The 24,263-nt window shown below is 46.4% G+C and overlaps 1 protein-coding gene across 1 annotated transcript in view; it reads left to right on the top strand.

Moving 5' to 3' along the window:
* LOC144101480 (uncharacterized) overlaps positions 1-22,538 on the top strand; it is a 252,786-nt gene extending 230,248 nt beyond the window's left edge. Inside the window, exons 9-16 of the mRNA XM_077634661.1 lie at positions 2,509-2,658; positions 3,678-3,834; positions 6,815-6,977; positions 8,266-8,393; positions 10,182-10,326; positions 15,628-15,795; positions 18,770-18,928; positions 21,401-22,538. Coding sequence (XP_077490787.1) covers positions 2,509-2,658; positions 3,678-3,834; positions 6,815-6,977; positions 8,266-8,393; positions 10,182-10,326; positions 15,628-15,795; positions 18,770-18,928; positions 21,401-21,592 — 1,262 coding nt within the window. The 3' untranslated portion in view covers positions 21,593-22,538. The remainder of the gene's footprint in view (positions 1-2,508; positions 2,659-3,677; positions 3,835-6,814; positions 6,978-8,265; positions 8,394-10,181; positions 10,327-15,627; positions 15,796-18,769; positions 18,929-21,400) is intronic.
* Positions 22,539-24,263: the final 1,725 nt, after the last annotated feature.

Here is a 24,263-nt window from a genome sequence, read left to right as displayed (position 1 = left end):
TGGTGGCGACCACGATGCATGTAATCCCCACCTACTAGCCACTATTGTTTAGGCTTGAGGCAATAAACAGATAGATGCCCAGTATTGATGTACTGTACATTATTACACATTGGTTCATATTTCGCCGTTCTTCCAAGCGCACCTTACAGCGCATGTTTCGAAAAATTCTTCAGGAAAAACCGATAGATTGAGACTAGAGTCTAGAATTCATAACGACGCAAGCAACGTGGACGTATTGGTGCCGTCCTTGTTCGGAAAAACGACGGTCTAATGAAAGTAATCTTATACGCAAGCCCTTGGCTGTAGAAGTACGGGACTAATTTTTTGGCTACCGTGGAGGAATGCCTCGCCTTAATCGCAGCTACATTGAAATTCCGGCCCTACCTTTTTGGCGACCGTGGAGGAATGCCTCGCCTTAATCGCAGCTACATTGAAGTTCCGGCCCTACCTTTTTGGCGACCGTGGAGGAATGCCTCGCCATAATCGCAGCTACATTGAAATTCCGGCCCTACCTTTTTGGCGACCGTGGAGGAATGCCTCGCCTTAATCGCTGCTACATTGAAATTCTGGCCCTACCTGAACAAATTTGTATTCAATGTTAGCGACCGCCGCCAATTTTGTTCGGGTTTGCCAATATGTAGGGCCCCTCTTGTTACCTAGCTCAGTGCAGTCTGCGCCTCCAGGAGTTCGTCATCACCGCCGTCTACAAGTCTAAACGAGAGAACAGCGATGCAGACGGCCTGTCGGCAAGCCATCGAAAAAGGGCAATGAGGACATCGTTTTGGAACCAATAAGCACCAGTGACTTCGCACAACACCAACACTGAAACCCTGAGTTATAGTACCCCATAGAGGACGCGGAAGGCAAGTCTTATTCAACGTCCGGAGTGTTCAAACTGGGATTAGCCTCCTGTTGTATTCAGAATTACATCTGTGGACCAACAAGGCCGCATGAATTGTCACACTCCCTTCAAACTTTAGGAAATTATAAAGCGAAAATCTGGCCAGCTCGGCATTACTAGTGCCCTTCGCCGAGTTCAACACTACTATTACAGGCTCCGTCTCTCCGCTGACGTGGCACACTGGGTCAGGAGTTGCCGTAGCTGCGAACACCGCGAAATGTCACCAAGCAACAAAACCCGGCGGATTTCTGCGCCCAATTCAATCACCAACGAGAGTTTTCCAGCAGATAGACGTGAACCTACTTAACCCCTCCCCCCGTTGACATACGGCAAGAATTGATTTATAGCAGCAACCGACTGCTTGACCAGCTACGCCCAAGAGAAATCCCAGCTCCGTGGTAGAGGAACAGATTTTGAAAAATTCTGCGCTGATAATATTTTCCTTCGCCACGATGTTCCGAAATACTCGTCACAGAGAGGAAGTGTATGTATTGGCGGACACATCTGATCAATCCTGCTGTACAGCGAAACGAGCCAAGGTATGAAATCTGCGTATCATCCACAAACTATTGCGCTAACCAAATGCTTAAAGAAATCTATCTCTGATACGGTTGCTTTGTATGTCGACGCCGAACCCATGGCCTGAGATGCCATCCTTCAATCCGTGGAGACGACTCTGATGAGACCAACTGTAGGCTCGTCCACGGAAAAGAAGCCGCGGCCGTGCTCAAAGTTATGCAAGGGAATGTCAGCCACGAACACAGCATCGACGTCACAGCCTCCCTGCAGAGCGCGGAAGCCCGTCGGCTTGCCCAGCTGCGCATTAAGACCACCAGCGCACTGACACCCAACGCTGCTATTTGGTGGAGCCGCATGGTCTGCAAGTTACGTGACCGTGTGTGGACCTTGATGCCCATTCGCCGCTACGTACTGAATAAAAAATTTTGCGCCTCTATTTGAGGCCGTCAGCTTGGTGAACTGGACATTGAAGTCGTTCAAGATGGAGCAACAGAAGCCTAAATGCCCCGCGCAGGCCGTGAAATCGCACCTGTTGACTGAGTGCCTAAAAGCATAATGCGTGCTTCAATATAGACACCAGAGCTAGCATTTGCAGGGTTTATTTTGAGTGTGTTTCTTTTCGAGCGTCGCGCCTATACTTCCTTAAGAGGGCGGAAATAGCACGAAGCTTTGTAATGATTGTTTACCTAGGGTCGAAGGCGCCGGCACGCGGATTTATCGACGGGTCCGAAATAAGGAACGCGTAACACCGGTCTCAAAAAGTTTGGCGGGTTCGCGTAGTGTCTTTTTACTGCATATGGAATCAAACGAAGTAGAAGGTAAATACGGTTCCGGCCGCGGAACGAGCTATCAACTGTCTTAAGCAGCTAAGCAGCAACTGTCAGAAGGGAAAGGGATAGAGGAGAAAGTAAGTTGGCGAAACAAAGATACGAGGAGCATAATTGCTAGAACAATTTGGATACATGTTGCACCGGACGGGGTTAATTGGAGATCAATGGTTAAAGCCTTTCTACAGCAGTGAACGTGACCAGCCTATAACCATGGTGACATGAATGCATGCTGCTCTTCTCTTTTTTGTGATTCGCCAGTGCCGTGGAGGTTGATATGCGTGTTCGAGTACCTCGCGACGGCGCTGTGGAGCAAGCATGACGTATGCACGGATTACGTCTACATCCGGTTCTTCATGTACTCAACCGACAAGAGTCAACCACCTCAGTTTGTCTTCAAGCAGCAAAAGCGTGAGTGAAGCTGCTGAGTCTTAGTGTAGCGTAACGCCCGCTTCCCTCTGTAAGCGAAAACATTTTACGACACACTGGCGTATGTGTCGTCGACGACACTTTTAGAGTGGTTTTGATAAATCGCGGGGACCTCTTCGACGAATCAATGCAATACACTGCGGGGTTATCTTCTACAAGCAACTCACTGCAGCCAACTAGGGAGGGTTGGGAGGCGGCCCTCTCCGGCTCGGATTTGGAGGCCCAGCGGGCCCTGGTCAAGAGAGCACGGGGGCAGCAGTGGCGGCCTGTGGCGTCCCGTAAAAGGGACTGCCACACAGCGCAACAACCATCCCCAACTCCCAATCCCAATTTAATACAGTGCAACAATGGAAGTTTTCTCCTCCTCCACCGAACTGCTAGAGCACTGCCTCTTTTAAAGCTGCTTCTTTCCTTTCTCCCTTTATTACTCTCGCCTGTTTTGTTCCGGTGCTCATATTATGAAGCATGCGCGCCTTACACGGAAGGATGAGGAAGCGCGCCTGTGCGTCACTGAGGCCTACGTAACACCTGTCCCTTCCCCTTCCTCTCGGCGTTTCTTCACTCGCCAATCCGCACTTCTAGCCGCGCTGTCCTACACAGTAAATGCCGCAGTGGCTGCTAGGCGGCGCTACTAGTGTTATTACAAGGAGACTACCGCCCTGGTTCCCTATATGCTTTTCTGGCAAACGTAAACGGGGAAACGCAAGCTACAGCTTTGGATTGAAGAATTAACGGTTGCCGCATCTCGTTAATTCGAACTAATGGTTTATTTGAACTGACGCTGTGCTGTCATCTACATCATAACCCGATTTTTATTCACTCTCCGAATAAAGCCAGCCGTCTGTATCATTGAGCTTAGCTCTATCGCACTGGTGGTGTCCAACGAAATTTCTGCCTAGTGCTTCGGGTTGTTTTGCACAAGTTTGTTTTGCACCTGTCCTTAGGCCACATTTACGTGGCCTACATCTAGCCCTGTTGTCCGTCGCGTGCGCCTGCTGCAGTCAATAACATCGTCAACATCTACTACGACAACACGCCTGCGCTATGGCGGATGTACAACAGGAGGCTGCTGGACGGGCGAGTGAAGGGAGCCATCACACGCTTCAACCAGAGCCGCTGGCACCTGGGCATGTGGGGCGCCACCTACATCCGCCTCATGTGAGTATACAGGGCCAGCATTGGTAGAGAACATATAGAAAGAAGCTCAACTTCCTCTCCAACTACAGTGGTGATTCTGGGCGGTGCCATCATGATGTTTCCAGAAATGGGCGCAGGAGTTTTGGTAGAGCAGCTTTTATCTCGTCACAGTGTTTGTAAAAAAGTGGCACAAACATGGAGGAAGGAAAACTCAGAAGAGGCCCTCGCTGTCCGAGTTCCGCGACAGAAAGTGCGCCGGAAGTCACGCGATTTCGCGATGGGTACTGGGAGCTTTGGCCGATGGCGCAGCCAAGAGTAACGCCGGGTGCAGTGGCGTCGTCTGCTTTCATTGGCGCGCTGGGCATGCGCAAGCGCGCAAAGATGGCGGCCAAGTAGGGGAGAGCAGACTTCAAAAAATGTGACGTAATCACCTCTCCTGAGTTCTTTCCTTCCTCCATGGGCACAAAAAGGGCTCTTTGCGTCTATGAGCCTTGAGATTACTTTAAGAACATTTTTACTTCTCCGAACCCTCCTCTCCAACAGTGAGGTGTCGTGTAAGTTCATTGCGTGTTTGCATTTCGTCCGGTTCATAAGGGCTGTGCATCAAGTAGACGCAACACAGTGCGTAGTTACCACGGCTAGCAAAAATCTAGAGAGGAAAAAGCCGCAGAGCTTCTAGCCGTCGCTTCTTTGCTTCGCCTCGCTGGAAGGCCTTTGACGCTTTCGCGTTCTCAGAGAGAGATTAGTGAGCAGCTGACGGCAGTGCTTTTAAAGATAAAACAACAAATTAACATCGCCACTAAGAGGCTTGAGCATCACTTATTTGAGGAATTGGGAAGAGAAAGAAAGAAGGAATGAGGGGCACAGGCACAGTCACTGCGCCATATTGAAAGGTCATTACTCCATTTTTCAGTGGCTGCTAGGACACTGCGGTATCAGCTGAAAAACACGCTGAAGAAGTTGCCTGATCTGCCCACAGTGATGGAGTTCAAGTCTGTAGTTCTATATCAAGACCTAACTTAGCGTATGAGCTGCGCAGGTTGGCTCTGGAGCTCGCACTTTCTGCGTGGAACACTGGCCAGTTTTTCAACCGTTGCCTCGGGGCACTGGACCCTAGACTGCACATTCGTCTTCTCCGTAATATATCGCGTCGAGAACCAACACTGCTTTGCAGTCTATGGCTCGGCTTTGCATTTACAGAGCAATGCACGTTCCGGATTTGGATGGCCGACAGTGCTGCTTGTGAAAGATGTGGAAGCGAGAAGATAATTGTGCGTCTCCTGTGTGAGTGCCCTTCTTTGGCGACCGAGATACATAGACCGCCTCGATCCTCGCCCTTTAAGAGAACATAAGATCCTGGGACTTTCACCGCAGCAGTGGACTGTCCTCAAGGCCTGCAAGGCACTGTTTTGATTCCTGAGATCATCTAGCTATATGGAATGAAACTGAACCTTTCTTCAAGGTCTTGCATCTGGCAAACAACCGTTACATCCTTGGCGCCACTCGTCTGCCAGTCCGCGCGCCCTGGGCGGCCGTTATTTCTGCAGCCCTTACCCTTCGTTTTAAAGGCCCCGTGTCTGCTTGTTACATATTCCGAAGTTTGGGCGCACACAAATGCAAGCTTGACTGAGTAAAACTCCTGCTTGAGCTAGTTGCTTCATGTTTGTACGTGTAATGTCCTCGCTCGCGGCGCCGTTTGGATTATATCTTCAATCATGGACCAACTGGCCGAAGCGAGAGTTTTATTTGATGACATTTCTTCTACATTGGGCCCTTTCTTTCATAGAAGCTTGCGCACGAGTCCCGCCACTTTTTCGTTAACCTGATCGTCGTCTTAACATGCCACTCACGAGTGGTGTCGTATTGGTTGAGAAGAAAACTGGTGCCATTGGAAGTACAGGCTGCTGTCTTCAGTGTTTTGGAGCCACCTTCAGGATACGTCAGGCGCGTATGCAAAGTACACAAGTCCGAGTGGCGCTGGTCCGGTCCTGTCGTGTGTGTTCTACTTTTGACCTCGTTCGTCGCGCCGTTTCAATTACGTCTTCAAGCAAGCTAGACATTTGGATCATGTCCACTCCAGACCACGTTGCAGCTTGCGAGCGATGAAGAGATGAAATCTCTAGCACACACAGTACTATTCGCTGCCGCCATGAGTCCGAAGGAAAGATAACCGCTGGTCCTTAAGAGTAACGGCGTGTACTCGAACAGAAGGCAAGCGTAGCAGGGGGCGGCAGAAATTTAGGTAGGCATACGTTAGGAGCAGCTGGCAAAGAACATTCATTAGGTTGGGGCGACATAAAACAATGAAAAATGATAAGCCCCTGCCTGCACCAGGGTTAATTGGAGACACATGGGAGAGGCCTTTGCTGTGCAGTGGGCGTAGTCAGGCTGCTGATGATGAGGATGATGATGAGTGCGATTCTCGCCGTGATTGCAGAGAATTTCAGTGACCGCACGGGGCGCTTATGGTCGTGGCGCGTCGGCTGCGTTAGCGTGATTCATGTTGTATGCCAATCCTACCAAAGGTTTCGGAAATTTAGATCGCGGCTCTGCTTCCTGTTTTCCTGAGTGCGTAAGAAGGGGAGCTAAAAGCGTTCAGGCTTAAAACACCCGTTTTGCATGCGGTGGCACGGAGTGTTGAGTAATTCTGATGGTCGGAATTAAGCCGCAGCCCATCACTAAGTCATCTCGCATAGCTCATATGATGCATCGGGACGCTAAACCCCGTATATTGGTAAATGCAATGCGCAACACCATATCGCGCCAACCATACCATACCGTACTATATTGTACCATACCGTACCATGCCATTCGATACCATACCTGCCGTACCATACCGTACCACACCATACCACTCCGCACGATACCATACCATACCTACCATACCATACCATACCATTCCATACAATACCATAGCTTATCATACCATACCATACCATACCATACCTTACCGTGCCATTCCTTCATGACTCTGCACTAACTATTTATTTTTCTTTTCCAGAGCGACGCTCTGGGATGCGAGCGTTGTGCGGGATGCCCTGCACTATACCCTGCAGGGAAACTTTAGCGAACTCCTGAGTTTGTCGCATTTCTCAGGGTTCGCCATCATCAACAGCATCCTCAAGGACGCCAGGCCAAGTGGTCGAGCCCTTAACTACAGCGATGTAAGTGACCTTGCATGCAGTCGTTCTAAATATGAGTCAGTTAACTACCAATATGCGAGTCACTCTCTCGCACTCGCGCCTTCAGCCGGTCCTCAGCTATGGCTTAGTAGGGGATAGAGTGCAGTTGGGGAGGACGAGGTTGCAGGTTGGGGGTCACGGCCGCAGCTGCTGCATTTCGGTGCAGGCATGCGTTATAAAGAGCACAAATAGAAACATCCGTGCGCTGTGCGATGTTAGTGCACGTTTAAAGGCCCAGGACTGCCGAAATTATCATGGACCTCGACAATGAAGCGCCTCTTCCGTGTTTGCTTTGTTTCGCTACCTCGTTTATTGCTGACAACAGGAGTTTCCTCTAGATTTGAAATTAGGGGGCGAGGTGTCTAAATCTCCACTGGGAGAGGACATATTGAGGATAGAGGAGGAACGTTAGTCATTTTTAGTAGAAAGAAGTGCAAAAAAAAAACGTTAGGAATTAAAGGGATACGTTCCGAAAAATACGAGTGTGTGACCCCCTCCCCCTAGAGGGCCGTGCAGGGAAATCACCGCTTTACTTTATGGGGTAATCAATGTTTCCGCCGAAAGTGGCTGATTGTCCGTTTGTTTTGTGATACTAGTAGACGTTAAGAACTGCTTGCAACGTAATGCTTTGCTAGAAGAGTAAACTGTGCTTAGAATTTTTTTTAGCCGTTTGAAATGAACTTCAGCAGAATACCTCTTTAGAACTTTACTTTGCAGCAGAGTATTCTTAACGAGGATTAGCTTAAGCTTGAAAATGTGTGTTCTAAACTTTGTTCCGTGTGCTCGCAAAGTAAACACGAACACAGCTCGTCCACAGAGCTATCCTGTGAGCAGTAAGAACGGTCTGACTAGCGCCAAAAGACCCCATGTGTCGTGTAAAAGTGTAGGAGCACTAGGAAGATCTCTCAGGCTCTTATCTCAGTGAAAAAAAATCTACCAGAGGTATGCTGGCGGCCGAAGTAGAGGCTGTACTCCGGAGCACAATCACACAGGACGAGCGCTGTACTTCAGAAGGAGCTTCACTAGCACATGGTCATCAATGAAACCTCTAGATTCATGACAGAGACAGAGATGAGAACAACGAAACAAATGCAAAATGAGTAAACAAAAAAAATTAAAGAACGTAAAAATCTCAAATGTATAGGGAAACATCAGGCGTGCTCTTTCGAGACAGATTGTACTGTGCCTCCCAGAAGCTAGCCAATCTATCAGGTTTATCAGATATGTGGGGGACCCTGCGATAATGCTAAGCTTCTTTGCTTTCGAGCAGATATTCCGCCGAAAAGCGAGTAATCCCACTGGAATCCTGGAGAAAAACTGGACCTTGATTCACACGGCTGCCATCTGGCCTGGAGGCAGCGCCATCATGAGTGAGGCTGCTGTCGCCAACTTATTGAGGTACGCTCATGGGCAGCATGAATGCCACTCGAAAGCAACTCGATCGACAGCGCTTAGTGGTGACAGACCACAAACGGGAAACCTCAACGCGACGTTGAGGACAATTACTAATAGTCGCCTTATTAATGCGAAATCATTACTAGGCTATGTGGACAAGATCGTTTCCGCAAAACGTGTCCACAGCAGTTGTGAGGAACTTAGAAGAGGTAGCGCCAAACGAATGATTGTAATCGAAAGAGGATGATGTGAGGTTGACGTCGAAAAAAGAATTATGTAGATAAGTGTATTCTTTAATTAATTAGAGCCAAAAATGTTCAAAAAGTAGTCGGAACCAGGAAAACGTGTGTCGCGGAATTTGAAAAAAACGGAAGTTTGGGCGGAGCCAACGCGTGGCGCCAAATTTCAAAACGAAGTGTTGAGCCGAGTTCGAAAACTCAAAATGTACAATTGATGGAACTTGGTTAAAAAATAGAATAAATTGTGGTATTTTGGAAATTTCCTGAAATTACGTCAGTGCTTAATCGAGTAAATGTGAGGAGAAAGGACTAGTTAAGCAAAGAGGGGAGAAGAGGGGCAAAGAGAAACGAGGAGGCGTCAATGCTTTCGCATTCTTCCAGTACGGGTTGCCGCAGTAACCTCAAACGTTTTTTAATAGAAAGGAACGGCGTAAGCAACCTGAATTAGGCTCCATCGATGCAAATGTTCATGCGTATCGCTCTTTGCTGTTTGAACCTTTGCTATCGGCTACCTATAGAGAGCTTAATTTCATTACAGTGAATGCGAAGGTTCGCAACAATGCGCATCATAAAAATTGACGGCCAATTTGCTTAGTTAGGCTAAATGCGAATTAGATGCGCTTTCACTTCAATTTTTACATCGATTTTGGTGTTCGGATTGATTGTTCAAGGACGGAAGTCCTTCGGATAGCGATAATGGGTTAACGCCCATATATGTGGAATCGGTCATTCTTTACAATCATACGTCTCTGGAAGTCCTCATAACACTCTTGACTCAGCTGCGCTGCAGTTAAGCGATGCGCAACAACCTTGCGAGGGCTGCCATCTTTGGGGCTTGTGACATCCACGCAATTAGCACAAAGCCCAGATGACCCTGGTAGTTGGTGTTAAGGTCACGTTAGGGACTTAAAAAGCTGCAACATATTGGCTGATAAGTAGTTTTAATTCATTACAACACTTAAGCCAGCCCGCTTCAAGAGCTGAAATAACAATCGACGTATCAGCACTTATACAGCCGTTTATTTTAATAGCTCACGTGACCTAAACACGAACTACACGTCACAGCCATCATTCAGTTCATAAAACTGAAACCTAAAAAGCGCCTGAAACTCATATATAAATTATTTAGAGGTCGTAGGCGATTACCACGGGGTAATCCGTGCTTGCTAATGCCTGACGCATCATTTGAACGAAGGAAAAATTCAAGCAAAGATTTGGTGTCTATATTCCATTAAAATGTATCCTGTGTAGTCACAGAACAAATACAGACACACCATTATTGGTTCTGAACAAATAATATATACGTTTATACATTTTGTGAGCCTTGTCGTAATTTATTTTCACGTCGAGTGACTCCCTCCTCAATTGTGGCCCGACAAGAACAGACCACGTGGAAAAATAAGCCCTAATATCAGAATCATCTCGTCCTTTTTCCTTTCCGTCCCGTTTGATGTTTGCTAGCCCGTGCGCGAAGAGTCAACGCACACGGCGGAAGGTTTGGGCCGTTTCGGCGTTAAAAATCTAAGTACCCGCCTTCCTTTCCGTGTTGTAGGGAAGCTGATGTGGTGGGGATCAGCACCAGCAACAGCACCGATGAGCCCAACATCGTCAACACCCTGGATACGAGGCAGTCACCATACCTGGCGGCTTCGCCGCCGAACCCAATCAATCCACCCGGTCCGCACACCAGAGGGATGGTGAGCGACACCCGTGCAGTGGTGCTGCTTCCGTTGTGCCGGGCGTAATGCATAGACAAACCCCGGAACAAAATCACACGACATAACACTCGTGCAAACACTGCAAGACGCGAGCACAACGGTGAAAAAACTAATAGACGCTGAAAGCAAACAACACTGAAAAATTGATCATGACCAAGCTCTGCTAGGCCAGGATATACGTAGCGTAAGCGCGGCGACATCTGGTTCGGAGGAATTAATATATGAAAGGCGCGCATTCACTCATCATCATCATCATCATCATCAGCCTGACTACACCCACTGTAGGGAAAAGGCCTCTCCCATGTCTCTCCAATTAGCCATGTCCTTTGTCAGCTGCGCCCACCCTATGCCTGCAAACTTCATAATCTCATCTGCCCACCTAACCTTCTGCCGCCCCCTGCTACGCTTGCCGTCTCTTCGAATCCACTCCGTTACCCTTAAGGACCAGCGGTTGTCTTGCCTTCGCAGTACATGCCCTGCCCAAGCCCATTTCTTCCTCTTGATTTCGACTAGGATGTCATTAACCAGCGTTTTTTCCCTCACCCACTCTGCGTGTTTCCGGCCTCTTAACGTTACACCTATCATTTTCCTTTCCATGGCTCGCTGTGCTGTCCTTAACTTAAGCTGAACCCTTTTCGTTAGCCTCCACGTTTCTGCCCCGTCGGTGAGTACCGGTAGGATACAGCTGTTGTACACTTTTCTCTTGAGGTATATTGGTATCCTGCTATTCGTGATATGAGAGAACCTGTCATATGCGCTCCACCCCATTCGGTTACTTCGGCTACTTTAGCTATTTTATCGGTATTGCTAATGATATTGGCCTCCTTGTCTCTTAACGCATACATCTGGTTTTTCCCTATGCCTAGTTTCCTCTTCACCGCTCTTAGGCTACCTCTGTTGTTTAGAGCAAGCTCGATTCTCTCCATATTAAACTTCCTTATGTCGGATACCTCGCGGTAAATTATTTTGCGCCTTTATTCGCGGTTAAACAGCGAGCCGTCGTGGCGGTGTGGTAGCGCCTCCGCCTCAAACGCCAAAGGCTCTGGTTCGGTTCCCAGCTTCGACGCAGTGATTTTTTATTCACTATTGTGACGTCACTGCTCCTCGTGCATGCGCAGCAGGGCTGTCCAGGATGCACGCGAAACTGGTTAACCTGGGCCAATGTAGCTTACACTACAATATCCTTTAAATGATCGTGACTTCTGCAATACTATGAATGGGGTATATCCTTCGTGTTAAACGTCGAGCCTTCGCGGCGGAGTGGTAGCGTCTCTGCCTGAAACGCCAAAGGCAGTGGCTCGGTTCCCAACTTCGACAGAGGGCTTTTTTATTGACCTTTGTGACGTCACTGCTCCTCGCGCATGGGCAGCACGGCTCTCCAGGATGCACATGAAACTGGTCACCCTCAGCCACTGTGGTTTACGCTACAAAAGGGACAAGCAACCGCAACAAGATAAATCAATAATGGTGGTGGTATTTGAAGTTAAACGTCAAAAAGTAGCGCGTGACTATATATGTTCGATTGACCTTTTTTGAGCCATGCTTGGCTGCTCGACAGCGTGCAACCTGTTGTAATGCGTTCCGGGTGGATCTTAGTCGCTGCACTCATGCGGGTGTGGGGAGGTTCATCGAATGCCTGTGCTGGTTGGCCTATTTCTATTGAGGGCCAACCTGAAAAATCCTCGTCGGGCTGGGTGATACACGTTGGAAAAGCCCTGGTGTTCTAAAGGACACCGGAAGCCTACACTACGATCGCAGCAGTGCGGCAGATCTTGGAGCATTCGCCTTGTCTAAGTGGGAAAAAAAGGTGCGTGGTTTGAAGCTAGAGATCACCGGGTATTCAGAAGCTTTTGCGATAAATACAAGCTTTCTACTGGACTGCTGATGGCCAGGAGTTCGGTAAAACACTTGACAAGGCATAATCATCTGACTTGAGTTCGGGAACTGGGGACATTTGTCATGCCGTCCATAGGTCAAGCTATGCTGGAGCTTTGAAATGAAATCTTGATTATCAGCTGAAAAAACTGCGGCGAAACGACGACAACATAAGAATGAAAAGGACAACACATACGCAGCCGCTGCGTTTTTATGGAGGAAAAACGCTAAGACGCCCGTGTGCTGTGCGATGTCAGCGCACGTTAAAGATCCCCAGGTGGTCGAAATTGTCCGGAGCCTTCCACTACGGCACCTATTTCTTCCTTTCTTCTTTCACTCCCTCTTTTATCCCCTCCCTTACGGCACGGTTCAGGTGTCCATTTCCTTTCCCCAAAACCCAATTATTATTATTATTATTATTATTATTATTATTATTATTATTATTATTATTATTATTATTATTATTATTATTATTATTATTATTATTATTATTATTATTATTATTATTATTATTATTATTATTATTATTATTATTATTATTATTATTATTATTATACGCAATTCTTGTTGTCGCGGCGCCGCAGTTTTTTCATTCCAGTACTAACTGGCCCCACAGGCCGTCATTTTAAGATAATCAGCCAAGCACTGCAGTTTGTAGTAGCCAGGCGCCAAGCCTAAGCTTCGGAACATTAGATTTTCATCTCCCAGTGTTCTAATATCTCATGTTAATCTCAATTTATGTTTGCTTGAAAATACACATTACATCCAAATTTGTTTTCGCATGCTGCATGATGATGTCGAAAACATCGGAACTATATATAATATCCGTTACTGACTTAATGCAGGCTTTGAATTATTACTGGTAAAAGTACATATTTGGGTTTTGCCATAGCCGAGTGTTTCTGGTTCCCTGTCGCAAGAAAAAATAAAATAAAAAGAACACAAGTAATGAAACAGAGTTGGCAATTTCGTGAAATTAAAGCAAACAGCTAAAGCCTGTGTGTCTAAGTGGCAGTGAGGTTTATGCAGATCTTTGTTTATGCAATGTTTATGCAATGTTCTAAAAAAAGATAAGACATTTTCTAAGATAGGACATTGGAATGTCTTGTCTTAGAGTCTGTCTCATGCCGGCTGGCGTAAACGCTGCCGATTCTGTCTATCAAATCTGTGGGCACAGATTTGTGGATGTTATCAGGCAGGGCGCCCTTGTAAAAGGCCGAAGCGCATGCTGCGCTTGTTGGACCCGGTCACAGGCATTCGGGCTCTCACCTCTCGCCTACATGTGTCGTGTAAGAAGCGTTTCAAAGCTTTTGGGGCTGGCAAAGACTGCACGAAGCGAGAGGCAGGGTGTGCATGTAGGGTAAGATCATGACCCCCCCCCCCCCCTCATTGAGTAGCCCTAGCGTACACCCCTTTTTCATGTGACAAAAGAAGCACGTAGTACGTTAAGAGGATGGTCACGTGATCACAGAACTGTGTCACATGTGTGTCGTTGTGGAACGTGCGTATCACGGATAGGCTGTAAGATGAAATTGGTAAACAAATGCTATATTGCCTACCACGACTTCTGATACACCTGGCAGGGCGAGAGAAAACATTAATCAAGCACACCAATTTCGTCTGCAATATTCTCGCTATAATTTGCCAAGACTTCGCGCAGCTACAAGGTGGCCTTCGAATATCAGGAAGGAGAAATTCGCACTCCCGACAATAGAGCTGTTTCCAATGCTATTGGCATTGTGAACCCGAATGTTTTGAAAAAAAAAGGGAATATAAAAAAAACGTCTAAACATTGTGTATGTGCCTACATATTTTCCCGCGGCAATTATTACATAGCATGTGTAAATGGCCAATAGGAATTGCCATTTCAAAATATTGCTTCCAGTTCGGATTAGAAAACGTTAAACGCTGTACCATGCGATACCACTCCATATATCAAAGCAAACAGTATGTACCTTACTGTACCACACCACACCGTACCATACCATACCATTCCATACAATTTCATACCATTCGATACCATACCATACCATAAAATACCATACCGCACCGCACCACACCATACCTCACAGTGACCGCCGCGGTGTGTGGCTCAGTGGTATATATGGCGCTCGGCTGCTGCCCTGAAAGACACGGCTTCGATCTCGGCCGCGGCGGTTGAATTCTCATGGAGGCGAAATCATAGAGGACCGTGTACTGTGTGATGTGAGTGGACCTTAAGGGAGGAGGTGAGTCTTAAAAATAAATTTTTATTAATGAACTCACAATTATGAAATCTTCAGGGAACATGTATTTTTGCATGCTGATTCCAAATATGTAATATAATTTTATGTCCAACTAACTAGTCCTTGTGCATTTCTGCAATATTTTTGTAACTTTTTTCTGAGAGTTTGAAAGAAATTCTGCTGCAGGGAACTTGTTAGGTTGCATGCTATTGGTTTCTCTTGACATCAAACTATGTAATAAGGGTAAAATTATCATCCTGCCTGTTGTAGAAGGTGAGATACAGGTTATTTAAATCATCACGAAATCAAGTTTTTCTTCATGTTTGTGAAGTGGCAAATTAGCAACCCTGTAACTCAACGTCTATAATAGACAGGATAATAATTTTGCTCTTTGCATATCGCTATGTCAAGACAAGCCAATGGCATGCGTTCTAGCAAGTTCCCTGCAGGAAAAGTTGTTTGCAAGCTCCCGGGAGAAAATTACATCATATTATTATATAAGTGCACAAGGACTTGTTTTACATAACATTGAATCACATATTTAGAATCAGCACGCGAAAATACGTATTTCTTGAAGATTCGTTATTGTGTCTTGATTAAGAATTTTTTTTTCTACGACCAGCTTCGCCCCTTAAAGTTCCCCAGATAGTCGAAATTTCTGGAGCCCTTGACTATGGCGTGCCTCATAGCCTTAGTCGCTGTGGTACGTTAAACCCCCATAAACCCAAAACCCAAACCGTACCAGATAATATATACCATGCCACATAAAATAGCCAGGCTCGTTCTCTACCGCAAGCTCTATCATTTTGCAATTGATCACAGGGTTATATTTCCCGCTCACCGCCATTCATCCCAGACCAGTCATTACAAGTCTTTATATCCGCCGCACGCGCGCACATTATCACACCTTCACTTTTTTTCCACAAACAGCTAAAGACTGGAATTATCTCCCTGAAGAAGCTGTTGACCACTCCAGCGCGACAAATTTCAGGACAGTCATTGAAAATTTTCTTTTATGAACCCGCCCACCCTTGCAATCGTCTGAGAATCCACCCACCCCTCATGTAAAACCCCTGTAAAAGGGGCATCTGAGAACAAAATAAATAAATAAATACTATGTCTTACCGCACTTTCTTTCAAGGCTCACAGTCAAGAAGTTGCCGTCGTTCTCTGTGTGCAGCTGGACATTCTCGCTGAGTTCCCGCACTGGAAGCAAGTGCTGAATCGATCCCGCCTCTGCTTCTCCGTGACCACGGCCATCAACTACGCGCGCAACAGCGTGGACAAGATAGACTTCGTCAAGCCGATCCGGAACAAGGAAGACGTGCAGCGCTACAGCCGCTATCAGGTAACGGTCTCAGCATAGGGCTCAGCAGCAAGTACTGCCAAGCAGGCTTAATGGGGCTGGAATTCACACAGAAATCCGAGATTGACTGAGCTCCTTTGAGCGTTCATGTGAATTCGGTGTAGCCAGAATTCGCGAGTCCATGAGTCCCCCTGTGGAATTGTGAGCCTGTGCTGATTGGATGTTAGCCTTCGTTTTTGACTGGTTGAGTGTGAACTTTGATGCGGCTTAAGTACTGGAGTCTATAAGCGAGAGTATAAGTGAGTTGGCTGTTTGGCTTAGCAGTTTTGACTTGGCACTTTAGCTTTGCAGTTGGCTCACGAGTATGAGCCACAGGGATTTGCATCTTAGGCTGAAGCTTTGAGTCCAAGCGTTGGTGAGCTTTATGTTAGGCTGAGATGTTCAGTCAGTGCTTCTGTGGCTGAGTGAGTTTTCAGTGAGACTAAGTCATGTAGCCCGTGGGCATGATGCTGTTCTAGTGTGCGGTTAGGGCGCTCTAATTCAGTGCACAAGTATGAGTTTAATTTTGATATCAGTTCCCAACCAACTTGTGTGAGTGAGTTGCTGATGGTCTGAGCACCTTTGTTGAGGTCAGCACGAATGTTTCTTCAACTGCAAATATTGTGAGGAAGCGGGGAAACATTTTTTCTGTAGCCGTATGGCTCTGCTCAGGTGGAATATATTAATTACACATTTCACTGAACGGAAGTGTGCCAGTTTCATCATGACTCTTAATAAGACTGCGACCAAGTTCGTCCCACACGATGTCTGAGCAGTTAATACTAAGAATATTTCTTAGGTTAAAAATACCTGTTTTTCGGCGTGAGTGTGAAGGTGTTTGGTTATCTTATCAGTGTGTGACGGCGACACGAGCGTCAGCTCCTGAGGATGTGTGCGCTTTCATTTCTTGGTATGGAGCAAATTCCGGACATCGAGCAAATCCCTCTCTGTGTGTATCGTACGTCTGCTTTCCGCTTACAGTCTGGTTTCTTACGCTCACCCATTTTTCAAGCTCATCACAATGTTTATGTTTCACATCGCGTAAAGATGCATAGCGTCCTTTCCACGCGCCTGGAATGTAATTCTCCCAATTTAATCTTGGCACCTCTCCAGCGATTGCATTAAGGCTCTGGACTTTTACTGAAGTCCCTCTGTTTGGCATTTTTTTACAAGAACCTTATATCATCAGCTTGAGTGGTCGAAGCACATTTTCGAGGACGCTGTTAGCCCAGCCGCCCTGGCGTCATAGATTTGAATCACCATCATCATGGCGGTTCAGAAATTTGAAGACTAGCGAGCCATCGCGTCATCTTAGTCCTTGAAACGAACCGGAAGACAACGAACATTTTCAGGCCGCCACTAATAACCGATGCATCAACCAAAGGCTGTGCTTTCGACTATAGTATCGCGAAACTTTCAGAGATTTCGATGTCATTCACCCAGCTTTCTGCCGCCACCTGGCGCTGTTTTGTCCACCGGCTGTTTTTCCTTCGCAACACACGACCTGTCCTTGCCCTTTCTGCTTCATTTCAGCTAAGATATTAACACGTGTTTGCTACGTGACCCACTACGCTCTCATCCCGTGTATTAAGGTTTTGCCAATCGCTTCTGTTTCCATATTTTGCTTTAAACTGGGATTACTGATGAAGTTCGGGCCGATGATTTCTAATGATACATAGTCAGATTCGCTCCTCTGCCGCTTCACAATTTGCAGGTGCCATCTGTGACGCCAAGACCGCCAGGTCTGGGATCAAATACGGAATTGGAACAACAGCAAAGAGCTTGTTTGTGTTTCCGCCCCATTGTTGATTAATGTAGTGACGCACAATGAACACTTAACAACAGGCTTAAGTTTCTGCTTTGACCTACGCTAAAGACTGCTAGGGCGCGTGAATTCGCTATTGTGGAATAGTACCTGCACAGAATAGTGTGAAGCACTGCCCGCACTCATGACAGCCACAGAAATTTCTTCCGCAACAAGAAGAAAGCCTCTTGTTGAAGCTTCTGTTTGGTTATCCAAACACAAAACCAGTCGCGTAAGATGAAATTATAAAGTTTGGCTTTTAAAGGAGGTGAGAATTTATGTGCTTATTTCGCTTACTGCTGTGATTTTTTAGCGCAGGTATACAGGCGACTGTTGCCAACTGCTGTTTTTTTTAAGTCTTCATTTGGAATAAACCTTTCGAACCCGGACGCGGCCTAGTTGTTCTCCGGAGTCCTGTGTGCACTTGGCGTTACCACACCCTGCATCTTTGCCTACAGCAGCCAAGCTAGCAATACCGCTTCGTTCAGAGAGCGTTTACTAGCACGAGCTGCACACAGGATCGAGGGTAGGAAGAAAATTGAGAACGCGTTTGTTTGAGAAGAAATAGTACCAGAATTGCGTTGTAAATTGGTACCTGAAAAGGGTGTTTGAGGTTGTCTATAAAATGCTTGACTTATGTAGAGTACAGTCCGACGAGCGTTCATGCCGCGTACTAGCCCTCAAAAGAGAGCCGATAATTTACAATACAATTTTTAAAACTACCGCTTCCACGCCTGGCAGCGACCAGCGGTGCTGCACTTTCGCCCGAATCCGCGCTCGTTACGTCAGCATCCGCACTCGCTACGTCATGTTGCGCTCGTTACGTCAGCAGCGGAGTGCTTGCATTGGTTCGCGCGCGTCGGCAGCCGGCGGAGGGGGCGAGTGCGAGCGGCCGCCGGAGGAGCGGCGACATTTCAGCATGGAAAATGTGACGAGAGGAGAAAGAAAGGCGCGAAGACGCGGAAATTCAAATTTTGACTACAGATAACGGCTTCCACAAAACGCATTTAAATAATTCTTGCTGGACGATATTTGTGAAGCGGCGTCCTTTAGCATCCTAGGCACATCGCATTATTGTTGAGAACCTCTTTCATAGCCCCTTTAAGCACTTCGTTGATGCTGCATTGGAAGAAGTAATTAACTTTACGCGCTTTCGGATGTCCGCTTGCGCAGTTTACCGCGGGCAACAACACGGTCAGGTATCCGGTGGTGGAAAAGAGCATGGCGTACGTGTTTGACAACAACACGCACACCCACTTCTGGCGCTTGGTTCGAGGCGGAGTATTGCTGAGCTTCTTCGCCTACGATGACGGCAACACGCTCGGGTACAAGGTGAGCCGGCCTGCCTGAAGTTGTCGCGGAGCAGCCTTGAAACACATTTACGGTGACAGCTCTAAAAGGGCTTTTGATAGCCATTCGTACGAAATTGTGCCATTGTCACGTGGCCAGAGACGTAGCTGCAGCGGCAATAGTGAAACCCACTGACCCTGTTGCCGCCCTTATAAAAATTGTCTATAGAGGGTCTATACACTTCTTATAGACTCTATTGCCTTCCTATAAATATTTTTCTTGTCTATTCATAGTCTTTAAACTGTATACTTAATGTTTACTAAAATTGTATGGCCATAAATCTGCACAATGTGTATAGACTGTCTATAGGATTTGTATTGCTTATAGACGGTTCACTAGTGGTTGTTTATAGTGTGTCTATACACTTTATAGGCAGAAGTTTAGGGAGAGTCTATAGGCTGTCTGAAGAAATGTTTCTAAGGGCGGAGCCCATCATTTGATCCTCCCTTCCCCTGGCCGAGTTGTTACAGTCTACTAAAGGTCTGCTAAAATTGTATGGCCATAAATCTACAGACTGTCTATAGACGTTCCATAGAATTTGTTTTGCTTATAGACTGTTCTGTAGGTTTTGCCTATAGTGTGTCTATAGACGTTATAGACAGAAGACTGTGGAGAGTCTATAGACTGTCTAAAAAACTTTTTGTAAGAGGCTGAGCCCTTCACTTCATCCTCCCATCCCCACCTGCACAGTCTTTACTGGCATGGAATGCCATAAATGGTGACATCATATAGCCTCCTAGCCACATTGGCCCTATTAACGTGCAGTGCGGCACATTATTGTATATATTTCAAGTTCAAACTTATTCGGTAGCGCGAACAATATTATTTGGTGCAATTAAATCAGCACAGAAAGACGTCCCCTAGTCCACGACTGTCGGGGGGACCTATTAGAGCAAAGCGAGCGGTGTGAACTGCCGAACAATGGAAAGCAGTGTATCAACCAATTTGCATAAAAATACAACCTACGAAAAGAGACGAAAAGAACAACACACTAAACGATGCTTTAATTTCACATGGTAAAGTTTCCAACTGGATATGCCAGCAAACATTGCAGTAAATTTTGCGTAATTAGTGCCAAATTTAGGCAAAAGAAGATCATTACGCTGTTGAAACCTAGTAGGATAGTATTTATAAGCTGATTAGTAAAGCCATCAATATGAGAGTGATGATTGATTAGCTTGTACGTAATGATGGCTAATTTCACAGCGAATGATTGTTAAACTGGAAGTATGCGCATGCTGTGATAGAGGGGCAAAGACTGTGTTTGAAATGAACTGATTGACATGAGCTTGATGGCTTGATTCTGAAGGCGCTGATGTCTTTCGATGTGTGTGAATTAGGTATTTCCCCAGCACGATAAAGAGTCACTAACGTGACTATGGATGTATGCTTAATATAATGTACGTATGATGTGCGGCTTATATGCACATGTTTTGATTATGATATCAATGCCGAACTAAAGGTGATTCCTTCTAATGAATTTTTTAGAAATTAACTGTAGTAAAACCGAGTGGCCAGAGCGCTTCGTAAGCACGGAACTCGTGTTCATGGGCAGTCAGTAGATTTAATGGCACGTCTCTAGAAACTGCGCTGTGTCTATGAGAGCAAGCTGGTGTCTAAGAGGTTATGGTGCGAGCACCACGTCACGACATCGAACCCCGAGTGCGGCCTCTCCTTTTCATGGTGGCTAAATGAGAAAGCGCCGTACGCTTTGGAACGTTAACGCTCATAAAAAGACCCAATGTGGTCGAAATTTCTGCGTTAACTATCACTGAGCTCCATTTTAAAAAGCAGTTAGCTATCTTCGTAAGGTGCGCTAACCGTTGCAATGCCAAATTGTTCTGTTAAGCTGGAGAATTTCCTGCAGACCCGTAGAAATTCACTAACCTATATTTAGAGGGAATATGGGCCTCATCAAGCTTCGCTGCTTCGGCTTTTTACCCATGTTCTTAACATTGATTACGCGTGATGTCAAATAATTCTGTCTGTCCCTCAGTATCGGGGACAAAAGTCTGCAGGACGCACGAAAAGATATATTCACACATTCAGGTGTGATATTTTTCAGCTGTCAGCTCATTCAGTGCCACATAATTGAGCTAGGGGGTCAAACTATCCTTTCCAATAGTGTGGTCTCGATTCAGCATCTATTGACAGAGCCGTGGGCTTCAAAGGATGTGTCCTGGAGGCCCTTGTCTCCGATAGTACAGTCGACCACATGCCAGTAAAGTGCTAGAACGGCGCTCTATTTTGTGTATTTGTAGCAGTCGCTCATATTAGGTGGGCCCGATATAGATTTTAAAGAAATTAGGCGTTGAACTCGGTCAATGGGAGCATGCATGCACTGTCGCGTCTTGTTTGGAGCCCTAGGCTGCTCCTAGATGGCGCAAGCGTACTCCAACGTTAGAGCGCTTTAGGCCGTGTGTGGACGACCCTACATGTAATGTTGCACTGCAGGTGAAGGAGATGTTGAAGGCCTACCCCGACGACCGGTGCGTCGTGTTTGACGACCTCGGCGAGGACGGCACCGCCGCCAGCTTCACGGTCAACGGCATGAAGTACGAGTTCAAGCCATACGACATGCTCAAGGCCGTGCTCAACGCCTTGAACGAGACCTCAGTGATCCCACCTACAACCTCCACTCCCTAGTACGAGCTGCCGAGACTGAGTCGGTGGCGGTGCATGTGGCACCTCCGCTGCTGCTTCCCTCCACAATTTCAGCTCTTCACCCACTGCAGCTTGCGCGCGCCATATAGACGGTTTGATGGAGTAACCGTCTCTGCCCTCACCAGCATCTCCATTACCCTTTATCCAAACATCACCCACACTCACTCTCGATGATCTCGTCAAGGCCTTTGGTTTGCTTTCTTTACTGAATAGCGATAGACTTCCGCTCTGCAGAGGTTCGTATTATTCGAGACTCTCCTGGACTCGCACACCCCCACCCCCCACTATCTTTTGGAGGTAGGACCCTGATGTGTTTAGTTAGTGTACCGGTCACTTAGTAGCCCTCCCTCTCGGTGGCCTGTGTAGCTAGGCTCAGCGGCAGCGTGATTTGGGCGCCGCTAGCAATTATAGCAATTTGTATTAGATTTACTTGCAAAACTGGAATCTGCTGAGTTAATAATTTGACATCATGGCTTCATTCATTTGTCAGTTTTTTGCTCTTCATGAGAACGTGCGCTGCAACAACGGCTTCTCTGATACCGCTTCTGAGACCCTATATATTTTGTTTTGGCATCTTACTTGGGCTGTGTTCGTGCCGCAATAAATGTGCCAAATTGTTTATGGTGGCTTCGCAGCAATATTTGGTGTGTTGGAGTGGGATGACTAAAGTGGGTGTGCGGGCGTGCGTTCACTGAAACACCGAAAAGAAGGTAGCGTAAGGATAGCATCATCATAGCTTGGACGGCGTCAAGCATGTCACCAGTCTATAGACAATGTGTAAACTCAAGTCTATAAAAGCCTTATTTACCTGTAGTCTATAGACAGTCAAAAGACTTATCCATATCGTAAGTCTGTAACAGTCTTGACTACTTTTTTCTATAGACAGTCTATAGACTATCTATAGAGTGATATCTGTAACAGCCTTAATGTTGTCTTGTTTATGGATACTCTATAGGCTATCTGTAAACCACAGCCTATAAAAATCTCAGCTCCTTTTGGCTGTATACAATCTAAACACTGCCTTTTGACTACGTCGTTAAGATTTTTGCTTCTTTTTGCTCTGTATTTCAAGGGGAACTGTATGCATCGGGTGACCAAAAATATATCTAGAGTCCTCCACCTTCTTTGCTATTTCCGGAATTAAAAAAAATAACATTGAATGAGGCCACTGAAAAGTGCTCCTGTAAATTGTTTCTCGAAGCCTCGATAAGCTCCATTTCGTTGTACAGCGACGTACATTGTCAATACAAATAAAGAATATTTAATATTAACTGGTAAAGCGAAGAAAGGCAGTCATTTGTGAAGTAAGGGTGCCCGCCAACTATACGACATCGAACAACACGCTCTTCCTTAAGGAACCGCTCGAGACAATTTAATTCCATCTTTCGATCGTTACTCTGCAACGCGGTAAACTCGGAAACGTTTCCGATTCGACATTTTTCTTTTAAACTTCCTGAAAATAAAGGCGCAAAGACGGATGTTAGAATTCAAAGATTTGTCCATGTCTTAGAAACACTGTTAGAAGAGCCTCAAAGGGCATGGTCCTCTGCGCAATTAACATCTGCCATTTATGCATTTGCAGTTTGCATTCACGTGAAAAAATGCAGCGACGCAACAATCGCCAAGCCAGTATTTTTTTTTTCATTTCTCCCCATACACCTGCTGCATCAGAGCCGATGTCGCGCTGATGTCGCCCATGTCAGTTTTCTAAACACAAAGCATCTTTTTAATTGTTACTCGAAAAGTGTGGGACATGCTACAAGGTAGGAGAAACAGCGCGTATGGACAAAGCATTATGGTTTCGGTTTTGTTTTCGCGAAAACGAAACGCTTATTAAAGCGCCGGTGGAGAATTTAGGCTTATAAACCAATTGCCCTCTGTGGTCTTGGATACCAGATCAAGCTACACACGGCAAGGGTGCGAATGGTAAATATACAATCATGAAATTGTTTTTGTTCGCGTTTCACCCATTTTACCTCTAGACGGCAAAAAATGATTCGAGCGCAAACAACTGTGTGCGGCTGTGTCGGGGGTGTTGGTGTCGTCGGTGTGTTCCCTCGAGGATTACGTTTTCGTCGAAATCCAACTTAATCTTCCACTTACGGTAAGTGTATACGATTATGTTTTAGTAATTTGCACTCCTAAACCATTGTAAGCAGAGCTGTGTGTGCAGAACACATTATCTGCGCCCCGACAAACTTCCTGTCCTCGTCTGCAAGCGGCGTTATCTGCAGCGGAAACCATCGGGTTCTTGACTAACGCCACTTACGTCTGTGCCGCTATATCTTTCCTAACGCGCGGAAAGGCAGTCAGTGCCGAACCCGTGATGGTAAGCCGCTCCTCGCGAGCTGTCTATTGGCTTTTTCGTGTTGCAAGGTAGATAAGACCGCTTAGCCTGTGAATGACGGCCGGAATGGAACTATGCAGTAGTTAGCACCGTGTGAGATCGATTTATTTGACTCCGCCCGAAATGCACACTCGCGTTGTAAGGTGCGCACGTTTATTTTTTTAATCTGTGTTATTGACTCTAAAGGTCATATAATACTGTTCATTGAGAGGCGTGCAATGATTGTTACTTGTAGACGCTCGCTCAGCGCGCGTCGTGGACGGTGACTTTTCACCAAATATGCTTTGTAACGCTATAGACTGGAGC

This window comes from Amblyomma americanum, chromosome 8 (assembly GCF_052857255.1).
Source record: "Amblyomma americanum isolate KBUSLIRL-KWMA chromosome 8, ASM5285725v1, whole genome shotgun sequence".
Taxonomy (NCBI): Eukaryota; Metazoa; Arthropoda; class Arachnida; order Ixodida; family Ixodidae; genus Amblyomma; species Amblyomma americanum.
Note: the sequence above shows the minus strand (reverse complement) of the source record. Positions and strands in the feature narration are given on the sequence as shown.